Genomic DNA, 12350 nt, shown 5'->3' with positions numbered 1-12350 from the left:
ATTTTCTCAAACATACTTTCAATTGTCCGTAATTTTGTGAACATATAACAAAAAAAACTACGGTGTATTTATAGTGTTGCTTGAAGCTGCAGTTTTACAGACGGACTGCAGCTGTGAACACCATCGCTCTCAAACACTCGTTTATTCAGGCAGTCGATGAACAGCATGTGTTGACTCAGCAAATCACATCTTCCGGCCACACACACACTCACAGACACACACACACACACACACACACACACTCTCTCACACACACTCACACACACACTCTCTCACTCACACACACACACACACACACACACTCTCTCTCACACACACACTCACACACACACTCTCTCACACACACACACACACTCTCACTCACACACACACTCTCTCACACTCACTCACACACACACACACACACACACACACACTCTCACTCACTCACACTCACACTCTCTCTCTCACTCACACACACACTCACTCTCTCACACTCACACACACTCACACACACACACACACACACACACACACACTCACACACACACACACACACTCTCACACACACTCACACACACACTCTCTCACTCACACACACACACACACAGACACACTCTCTCACACTCACTCACACACACACACTCACACACACACTCTCTCACACTCACTCACACACACACACACACACACAAACACACTCTCACTCACTCACACTCACACACACACTCTCACTCACACACACACTCACACACACACTCTCTCACACTCACTCACACACACACACACACTCTCACTCACTCACACACACACACACTCTCACACACACTCTCACTCACACACACACACACACACGGATGCGCTTGTTAGTGTCTCTGTTGCTGGTGTATTTCAGGATGAACTGTAAAGCACTCGGATCTGTTGACAGAAACCGCCTCTGAACAGAAGATGTGTTCCTTCCATTCGGACGAAAAGCATCAGTCGCACATCGGGTAGAAACATGCGTTGACAGGATGTTATTGCAAAGCAAGACACTAAAACCTGGACAGGAATTCTGCACATATACTCGTGATTTTTCAAATAAATGTGTCCTTGCCAGACGTGATGCTATAAAGATGCACATTAACACTTAATTTGGATTTAAACGATATAGTTTAAAAATAGTTCTAAATGTAAAAGAATATCAGTCCACAGCACAACTAGAACGATAGCGATGCTTTTACAGCTGATGAAGGATAAAAACACTGACAGCCAATCAGAATCCAGCATTTAAAGCAGCAGACAACGAAACTGCAGGACTTATAATAAACAGAACGATATTGTGCGCTGGTGAGGACGCTAATATAGTTATTGTTATAGTATTTATTCCTGGTGTGAACGGGCCTTAAAATACTCCAAATAACTATAAAACATCTAATATCAATGCGAACAGAACAGTGTCAGTGCTGTTGCGTGTAATAACTCCCGCTGGCCATGGGCTCTCGAAGCGTAGAATACCAATGGCTTCTGATATGACCGTCGTTGCATATCTTAAACATAAATCCAAACAGGATGTTAGTTCTGGAACATTCTTAAGTGAAATAAAATGTACTGGAAACAATGCATGAACACGAGGAGATGAAGACCAAACGTGTGTGTGTGTGTGTGTGTTCAGCCAAACATGTGTGTGTGTGTGTGTGTGTGTGTGTGTGTGTGTTCAGCCAAACATGTGTGTGTGTGTGTGTGTTCAGCCAAACGTGTGTGTGTGTGTGTTCAGCCAAACATGTGTGTGTGTGTGTGTGTGTGTGTGTGTGTGTGTGTGTGTGTGTGTGTGTGTGTGTGTGTGTGTGTGTGTGTTCAGCCAAACATGTGTGTGTGTGTGTGTGTGTGTGTGTGTGTGTGTGTTCAGCCAAACATGTGTGTGTGTGTGTGTGTGTTCAGCCAAACGTGTGTGTGTGTGTGTGTGTTCAGCCAAACGTGTGTGTGTGTGTTCAGCCAAACGTGTGTGTGTGTGTTCAGCCAAACGTGTGTGTGTGTGTTCAGCCAAACGTGTGTGTGTGTGTGTGTGTGTGTGTTCAGCCAAACATGTGTGTGTGTGTGTGTGTCGACAATGTGTAACTGCATGTGAAAATTAATACTACAAGAATACTTAAGCAGTTTATTTAATCTCAAGTCTCAATGAAATACTGACATTTTCTCTTTCTCTCACCCTCGGCCTCATCCACCTAATCTGTCATTTATTTTTGTTTTGATGATAAATTGAGCCAGCCTCCAAAAGTAATTAACCTGTCCTGTGATTTTTTTCTCTCTCACACAACACTCTCCAGACATGTATTTATGAGCTATAGTATGTTGGTTGCCTTTACATTAGAATAATATTTAATATAATCTAGATATGAAATGGAATAAATAGCATTCAATACAAAATGAATATGTCTCATATATTGAAATCAAGTTTTATGTGATAAAATATTTGCTTTGTTGTGCATTAGAACCACATCAGGCATTTAGTACAAAATAATTTATTGAAGCATCCAGATACTTCACCACGTGACAGCAGCTAGGCTCCTGATTGGTTAACGCGGCGCGAATTGACGCTAAAGTTCAGATTTTTCAACTCGGGCGGCAGACGCGTGAATGCACAAAAGCACTCAATAAAATCATGCGCGCGGAACGCGTCAGACGCTCGAACTTGCCGCGCGAATGAGGCGTATTGGCATCTACCGCGCCGCGCTCTACACCTCATTCGCGCCGCAGGAATTTTTTACGCGCGTAACGCGTCTTTGCATTGACTTAACAATGAAATCACTCACGCCAGACGCTCTATTCTCGTCTGGTGTGAACGCACCATGATGTTTTCTCTGCAGACCTCTACGCCTGCGATGTAACGCCACATTTTGTTTGAAGGTGTGCCTCCTCTAAAAGTGTCCGCCGTCCGGGTGAAACAGTATGCTATTTTTATTTACCCGCCACGGTGGCCGGTAGGCAGTGGCGGTTCTAGAGGGAGGCCAGGGGGGGCCAGTGCCCCTGTGACAAAAAGCTTGGCCCCCCTTGTGGCCCCCCTAAAAGTGGAGTTTGAAATAATTTTTTACAAAACTGTTTTTTGCTATCGTTGTTATCGTTGTATGCATATTATTTTTTCTATTTATTATTCTATCTTTGTGGATTTGCATTTTCACGTGACAATTCGCATCACATTCCCGGGAATCGCGGCAGAATAACGTCTGTCTCCTGCACGCGAGAGAGGAGAGAAGAAAGTTGGTAAATGTCAGTTCAGTTGTAAGTTCATTCTTTATGTGCGTATGGGGTGTGCGATGTGTATTGTCTATTATGATATTGTAATCATTGTTTTAACTATGTACGAGGCACTGTGAGGTGACATCGCATTTGTCTATCGTCCTTTCACTGCTGTGTGCAGTTCATAGGTAGGCTATGTCCCCAAATTAGTTTTTGTCTTATATTTATATCATATTATGTTCTTATATTAGAATATCACATCAGCAAGAGTGCCGTTTTCCCGTGCACAATTGCAACTGTGATATTTATGTTATACAACAGTTAAATTAACAATAAGTTAACATTGGGAGAACTTTTTAGACACAATATTGTCAATATTGTTTGTTTTCCCTTTATTTCGCCGACTAGAATTTCATAATGAAACCGTAGCAGAGTCTCAATGCAACACAGCGATGATTTATTGACTAGTCTGAAATCCGCGTTTTGAACGAATCACTTGCTTCTTTCCCGAATGAATCAGCCGTTTGAACAAATCGGTTGAATTAATGAATCCCTCTTACAGGGACTTGCCGCCGCCTACTGGCGGTTTTAGTTTCATATTTAAAATATCCTTTAATTAAAACGTTAAAATTAGAAATCATTTCATATTTAAATATTGATTTTAAAAAAATCTCATAGCTTTATTTATGCTATTGTAAATGGAGTGTAAATATATGAATGCCACTTCTGTGTCACCTCTGCACTGCAAAGATGGATTTTGATTGAATTAATTAATTTGACTGGTAGCAGTGGTACTGTATAATTATTGTATAATTAAGTATTATTGTATAAATAAGTATAATTATTGTATAATTTGAATGTTAGTATTTGACATAAAAGGTGATGCATAACTCTAAATAAGTTTAGAAAAAATGTCCATATATAGGTGAAAATGCCCCTGGAAATCAATTTAAGGTGGCAAATATTGCCCCTTAATTAAAAAAAATATTTCTGTCACTGCTGTGAACTGACCATATAATATGAAAAATATGAATATCTTCGTGAGACAGCTGTCAACAACAGGCCTAAACCAGCCATGGCACCAGCAAAAAAACACAATCAGTAAAATATCATCTAATTATTATCAACAAAACGTTGAAAATATTGAAATATATTTTTGTCAATATTGCACACCCCTAATGTACGGTATTAATTTTGATTTCTTTAGGTCTTAAAAAGCCTTAAATTTTTTTTAAAAAGTGTGCAGGAACCCTGTAAACGGTTAGACGTAGTTACCTAGAAAGTCAGTTATTTTCAGTAAATGAATTAATAAGCTTCTTGGTCCCCATTGCTTTTGCTCTATAGTTCTCAAAATGAAGAGAAAGAAGGACATCATGTCTATTACAGTTACTGTGACTAATACTGAATATGTAATGCAAATGTAAAAATATAATGGAAATGCAAATACATTGTTGAATGATTATAAACACGGTATTTTGCCTGTTAATGCCTGCAGCAGTGCAGAAAATGATAGGACAACAATAAGGTCTAAATGTAACTGGCCCCTCTAACAGTACAACTGGCCCCAGCTTGGCCCCCCCAGTTGAAATGGGCTAGAACCGCCACTGCCGGTAGGTGAAGCGAGTTTACCCGCCACAACACAAAATCACCCGCATTTGGCTGGTGGCGGGTGCTAATTTCCATCCCTGGTGTGTTCAGCCAAACGTGTGTGTGTGTGTGTGTGTGTGATTGAGTGTGTGTGTGTGTGTGTTCTGTCTCTTGGCATCTACACTGAAGTACAGTGAGACGGCCGTGTGTCTGGCCTCCACACACTCATCTGCTCAACACAATAGAATGAAAGGTCGCATTTTGTAACCAATTAGCACGACTGTTATGTTTTATCAAATCTCCCAAGCAAGATTTTTGACTACCGGCATGAAGTCATACTGTAGCCAATCAGAAGAGTGTGTGGGCGGAGTCTCACTGCAAACTCACTGCACTCGTAACCAAATCAATCAAAACTCACAGCCAATCAGAAGAGTGTGTGGGCGGAGTCTCACTGCAAACTCACTGCACTCGTAACCAAATCAATCAAAACTCACAGCCAATCAGAAGAGTGTGTGGGCGGAGTCTTTCTGCAAACTCACTGCACTCGCAACCAAATCAATCAAAACTCACAGCCAATCAGAAGAGTGTGTGGGCGGAGTCTCTCTGCAAGTGCACTGCACTCGCAACAAATCAATCAAATCTCACAGCCAATCAGAAGAGTGTGTGGGCGGAGTCTCTCTGCAAGCGCACTGCACTCGCAACCAAATCAATCAAAACTCAAAGCCAATCAGAAGAGTGTGTGGGCGGAGTCTCTCTGCAAACTCACTGCACTCGCAACCAAATCAATCAAAACTCACAGCCAATCAGAAGAGACTGTGGGCGGAGTCTATCTGCAAGCGCACTGCACTCGCAACCAAATCAATCAAAACGCAAAGCCAATCAGAAGAGTGTGTGGGCGGAGTCTCTCTGCAAACTCACTGCACTCGCAACCAAATCAATCAAAACTCACAGCCAATCAGAAGAGTGTGTGGGCGGAGTCTCTCTGCAAGCGCACTGCACTCGCAACCAAATCAATCAAATCTCACAGCCAATCAGAAGAGTGTGTGGGCGGAGTCTCTCTGCAAGCGCACTGCACTCGCAACCAAATCAATCAAAACTCACAGCCAATCAGAAGTGTGTGTGGGCGGAGTCTCTCTGCAAGCGCACTGCACTCGCAACAAATCAATCAAATCTCACAGCCAATCAGAAGAGACTGTGGGCGGAGTCTCTCTGCAAACTCACTGCACTCGCAACCAAATCAATCAAAACTCACAGCCAATCAGAAGAGTGTGTGGGCGGAGTCTCTCTGCAAGCGCACTGCACTCGCAACCAAATCAATCAAAACGCAAAGCCAATCAGAAGAGTGTGTGGGCGGAGTCTCTCTGCAAACTCACTGCACTCGCAACCAAATCAATCAAAACTCACAGCCAATCAGAAGAGTGTGTGGGTGGAGTCTCTCTGCAAGCGCACTGCACTCGCAACCAAATCAATCAAATCTCACAGCCAATCAGAAGAGTGTGTGGGCGGAGTCTCTCTGCAAGCGCACTGCACTCGCAACCAAATCAATCAAAACTCACAGCCAATCAGAAGAGTGTGTGGGCGGAGTCTCTCTGCAAGCGCACTGCACTCGCAACAAATCAATCAAATCTCACAGCCAATCAGAAGAGTGTGTGGGCGGAGTCTCTCTGCAAGCGCACTGCACTCGCAACCAAATCAATCAAAACTCAAAGCCAATCAGAAGAGTGTGTGGGCGGAGTCTCTCTGCAAACTCACTGCACTCGCAACCAAATCAATCAAAACTCACAGCCAATCAGAAGAGTGTGTGGGTGGAGTCTCTCTGCAAGCGCACTGCACTCGCAACCAAATCAATCAAATCTCACAGCCAATCAGAAGAGTGTGTGGGCGGAGTCTCTCTGCAAGCGCACTGCACTCGCAACCAAATCAATCAAAACTCACAGCCAATCAGAAGAGTGTGTGGGCGGAGTCTCTCTGCAAGCGCACTGCACTCGCAACAAATCAATCAAATCTCACAGCCAATCAGAAGAGTGTGTGGGCGGAGTCTCTCTGCAAGCGCACTGCACTCGCAACCAAATCAATCAAAACTCAAAGCCAATCAGAAGAGTGCGTGGGCGGAGTCTCTCTGCAAACTCACTGCACTCGCAACCAAATCAATCAAAACTCACAGCCAATCAGAAGAGCGTGTGGGCGGAGTCTCTCTGCAAGCGCACTGCACTCGCAACCAAATCAATCAAATCTCACAGCCAATCAGAAGAGTGTGTGGGCGGAGTCTCTCTGCAAGCGCACTGCACTCGCAACCAAATCAATCAAAACTCACAGCCAATCAGAAGAGCGTGTGGGCGGAGTCTCTCTGCAAGCGCACTGCACTCGCAACCAAATCAATCAAAACTCACAGCCAATCAGAAGAGTGTGTGGGCGGAGTCTCTCTGCAAGCGCACTGCACTCGCAACCAAATCAATCAAAACTCACAGCCAATCAGAAGAGTGTGTGGGCGGAGTCTCTCTGCAAGTGCACTGCACTCGCAACCAAATCAATCAAAACTCACAGCCAATCAGAAGAGCGTGTGGGCGGAGTCTCTCTGCAAGCGCACTGCACTCGCAACCAAATCAATCAAAACTCACAGCCAATCAGAAGAGCGTGTGGGCGGAGTCTCTCTGCAAGCGCACTGCACTCGCAACCAAATCCTCTAATTTATTTTCAAAATCTGAGGAGAATTAACCGAATATACTGTATACTTGCATTTCATGGAAAAGAGCAGCTTGGACATTGTGCTAAACATCTCCTTGTGTGTTTTATGTCAGAAAGAAAATTTTGGAAGTTTTGGAACGACATGATCAGAGTAACTGAAGAAGTTCTATTTCGAATGAACTTTCCTTTAAAAGTGTTTTCTTTCTTTTTGTGTGTGTGAGAAGAGAGAAGAGGAAAACATAAATTCATGCACTTTAGTGGTCCAAAAAGGGGAAAAAAATTAAAATACACGTCCATGCTCATGTCTCCAGTCGTGTAAGACTGCCACGTCGTCGGTCTTGTGGCGGGCTGATGTTGTCCAATGTTGTTCAGAATGTGAACGAGCCACAAATCAATGTCTTGGCGCCTCTCTCGCCCGAGCTGACGGTTATACGACACATCTGCGACGCTTGTGGAGATGCTCATGGTAATGTACGCACTTTAATTGGTTTAGAGACGATGCATGTCTTTTGTTCTTTTCCTTTATGAAAAAAACAACAACTGTGCACAACCGTGGTCATCATCACAACATTCCTGTAATAAGCTGTGATTAATGTGCTATGTAACTCTACTGTGGTTTATGTGTATAATGCGTTTAAAGGTAAACAGACTCGAGCCAGTCGACAGCACAGGATCTAGCGTGAAGAGCCGCACCGTAACTCTGTTAGTTAGTGATGCTACACAGACACACGTGGGCATAAAACACTTCGTCCCAAACCTCGTGAGCACCCTAACCAGGGCATTCAATGCATTTGAGCATGTTTTATCCAAGCAAGAGGAAGCAAAATTATGATGTGTTCCAAAAATATCTCATTTAATAAAGATACATGATATTCTCTCTATCACATACCAAATGTGTGTGTACACAAACATTAAATAATAATTTATTATTTAAAAATAAAAACGATTTAATTTAAAGTATTTTCTGCTTAAAACTGCAGTGAACCAAAGACAGTCTCAAAAACACGGTTTGAAATCGCTGGTGTTTCTGACGTCACAAACGACCTTGTAACCAATCAGATCAACGTGTGATCGTCAACCAGTGGATCTCTGAGCTGAGTGAGTGAGTGGAGGCGGGGCTCATCTGCATATTCATAGAACCGCACATACTAAATGAGTCAAGGGTCTCGAGTTACATTCAAGATATTTTAAGGCATGAAGAATTTTTATTCAAGGAAAAAACGTTTAAATATGTCATTTTGGTGATGAAAGATGAGTTTTAAGGGATAAAACTATTGACTACAGGGGGACTTTAAGACGCTGCTCCAGAAGGCGAGGGTTCGGATCAGAACCAGTGTGTAAATAGTAAATCAGAAACTCACCACGAAGGGCTCCATCCGCGTTCCTCCAGCGTTCCCGATGAAGATGCCGGAGCTGGGCTGGAAGGAGAGTGTGTGTTGGCTCCGGTGGAAGGCCACGCGATGGTGTTCCTCACAGTCCATGTAGAGCTTCACCTCCTCCCCCTGCACCGCCAGTGTGAATCTGGCCCACCGGTCCGTGAGCTCCGCCATCTTGAAGGAGGCCGCCTCGTGTGTGTGTGTGGCTCCGGGCTCGCTGTAGTACAGAAGCACCCGCTGAGACCCGTCCTCCACCGGCGCCAGCGCCACACCCAGCTGCACCACCTTCTGCAGGGCGTCGGTGATGGCGAACAGCACCCCTCCCCGACGACTGCTGGGTTTGGCCGTGACGATGATGGCGAAGTCACGGAAGAACGGGTCGGGGATGAAGGAGCGCGTGAGGCGGCCCACGTTAGCGTCCGGCCCGAAGCTGTACGCAGGGAATCCCTCGAAGCCGGTGATGAAGGAGACCGCCGGGGGCAAGGGCACGCCGATGAGCTCCGTCAGGTCCAGCTGCCCGCCAGAGCCACTCTCTACACACACACACACACACACACACACACAGAGCAAATCAGCGGTTAATGCTGGGATATTCTGCAGCCTCAGGCCACAGGAGCCGGATAGTGTTAGTACATATGTTGAGCTGTCGAGCTTGCTTGAGCTAAATCTGCATCCAATCTCACGTAACATCTCATAAATAAAACATTTGCAATGTGACCCAATAGTTAGCTTAGCAACATAGGCTACTAACATTTGACTACTGAAAACACCATCAAACTCAGTAAAAACAGTGAAATATTATTCCAATGTAAAACAACTGTTTTCTATGTCAAGTCATCTTCATCTATACAGCGCTTTTACCAATAGAGAGTTTCACAGCAGCTTTACAGTGATAACAGGAGATTACAGTAACACAGAGTGTTTAGGCTTTACAGCAGTTCTAGAATAAAGTTATTGTCCAGATAAAGTTAGTTTTGATTGATTCACTTCCGTTGCAAAGATCATTAGTTATTAACTTAGGGGCCGCTAACACGACACCGCTCTAACAGAGACTTTTAATGTGTTCCGGGCCCGTTCATTCGCACACAGTGTTTGGAGCTCGAGAACGCAAACCTTGAAACGGGTTCCAAGAAAAATGTTGAAAAACATTATCATTTCCTTGTAAACTTCAAAAACGTGAATCTGTGAAAACGGAGACGGCGTGCACATGCATGTCATGTGTTTAATCTATAGGTATGCCCGTTTGAATATATGTGCGCATGCGCGTATAGTCTTTACAAATTGACCTCACCAAATTACTTGTCTGGCAGCATAATACAGAATTATTTAGTCCCGGCGGACTGCGGTAAACCTCGGGATAAACAGAGAGACTAATATTAGCGTAGATGCCATTCTTCTTATGATGTAACGAGTACATCAGGATTTAAGGGAAGTGTTCCCGGTTCCGGCTGACCTAATCTATGCAGCCTAACATTGAATTATAGAAGTCTATAGTGTATTATGTGAATGCTAAGTCAAAGAGATGTGTTTTTAGTCTAGCTTTGAACTGACAGAGTGTGTCTGCTTCCCGGACAATGGTAGGAAGACTGTTCCAGAGTTTTGGTGCTAAATAGGAAAAGGATCTCCCGCCTGCAGTCGATTTAGATATTCTAGGTATTATCAACTGGCCGGAGTTTAGAGATCGCAATAGACGTGAAGGACTATAATGCGTTAAGAGCTCGCTCAAGTACTGGGAGCTAAACCATTTAGTGCTTTGTGAGTAATCAGCAATATTGTAAAATGTATACGATGTTTAATAGGGAGCCAATGCAGTGTTGACAGAACCGGGCTAATATGGTCATACTTCCTGGTTCTGGTAAGAACTCGAGCTGCGGCGTTTTGGACCAGCTGGAGTTTGTTTATTAAGCGTGCAGGGCAACCACCCAGTAGAGCATTACAGTAATCTAGCCTTGAGGTCATGAACACATGAACTAACTGTTCCACATTTGTCATTGAGAGCATATGGCGTAATTTAGATATATTATTAAGATGGAAGAATGCGGTTTTACAGATACTATTCACGTGACTTTCAAATGAAAGAATATATTGTGAATATATAGTAAAGTGTAATTTATTCGTGTGATCAAAGCTGAATTTCAGCATCATTACTCCAGTCTTCAGTGTCACATGATCCTTCAGAAATCACTCTAATATGAGGATCTGATGCTCGAGAAACATTTATGATTATTATCAGTGTTGCTTGAGGAATCTGAGTTTGACTCCAGCTTTTAAGATTTTTCGATCCCATCCGCAGACAATGCATGCTTTACAAAATACGAGACATTATTATAAGCTCCTGTGTAAAAGCATCTTTCCTTCTCTTGAGTTTCTTCAAAGTCTCAATCCAGCTTACAATTCATCTCAAAATTAGGGTCTTTATAATCACTCCATGCATTTTCCTGTTTATGTGCTGAGCGGCGGCCAACACTCCTGCAGTTTTATTACCACACACACACACTTCATCCGGGGCTGTAAACTCCCTCCAGGTCCTACATCTTCATTCCCCTCCACTTCAATCGGCTTCTGTTTTAAGGAAGAATCTCCCTGTTTCCCTTGCAGATGAGAAACCAAGACACCCCTGAAGCCTGAGCTAATCACAGATCAGCTTCATTTACAGTTAAGCTCCCGAGCACATCAAACTGAGGCCGTATCAGCCGACGCTCGAGTCCTCGCTGAAGACCTGGATCCACACATGGTCTTGATCAGAGTCGAGGAGACCTGCACAAACAATCGCTCGCTCTGTGACGAGACTCGGCCATCTGGAAGCTGTTAGCGTGGGCTAATAGAGCCGCTGCGAAGAACGTGCCTGTACAATTGGACTTGTAGTTCCTTGAGGAAACACAACAGCCTGAAGAAAGAAGCGACACTGCTATCTAAGCACTTACAGCACATCTTAATGGAAGAACTAAGGGTTTCTGCTAGTATACTAATGCTAAATACTGTACATCCAGTCTCATAGAGGCTTCTGTCTCAAATACCCACTGGAGTTAAGGAATCTCCCATTTCAGGTTCATTTGCTTTGTTTCCATCCAAAGTTACGAACATGTGTGCAAAATTGGAATATCGCTTAGAAAATTTGTTTTTCCAACCCCAAAACAACAAAACTGTCACTTCCTGAGAAATTGGCACTAAATATCAGTAATAAACTAAGTTTCTGCAATCGGGCTGTTTTCCCTCCATCATAAATGAGTGTGTGTCGAGCGTCAGACGAAATGGAGGGAATTAAACCAAATAATTCTGATCACACAAACCAACATAAGAGATGCTGCGATGCCATTGGTCCGCTGGTTACTCCACTCATCCAATCACAGCTGACGCTGAGCCAAAGTCACATGAGTTTATTGAGGGATTTATTCAGTAAATGTGTTTCCATCGTAGTTTGTTCACGTCTTCTTATCGGATCAAAACTATTATCCACCTCAATTGAGCGCATGTGTTTTTTATGTGGATTTTTAGAATTTATGCAGC

General features: G+C 43.6%; 1 protein-coding gene across 1 annotated transcript in view; it reads right to left on the bottom strand.

Annotated features, from left to right (window-relative positions):
• col15a1a (collagen, type XV, alpha 1a) overlaps window positions 1-12350 on the bottom strand; it is a 141256-nt gene that overhangs the window by 85845 nt on the left and 43061 nt on the right. Inside the window, exon 3 of the mRNA XM_056269658.1 lies at window positions 8829-9376. Coding sequence (XP_056125633.1) covers window positions 8829-9376 — 548 coding nt within the window. The remainder of the gene's footprint in view (window positions 1-8828; window positions 9377-12350) is intronic.

This window comes from Rhinichthys klamathensis, unplaced genomic scaffold (genome assembly GCF_029890125.1).
Source record: "Rhinichthys klamathensis goyatoka isolate OS25496 unplaced genomic scaffold, OSU_Roscu_1.1 h1tg000287l_1, whole genome shotgun sequence".
In the NCBI taxonomy this organism is placed as follows: domain Eukaryota; kingdom Metazoa; phylum Chordata; class Actinopteri; order Cypriniformes; family Leuciscidae; genus Rhinichthys; species Rhinichthys klamathensis.
This window is presented reverse-complemented; position numbering and strand designations above follow the sequence as displayed.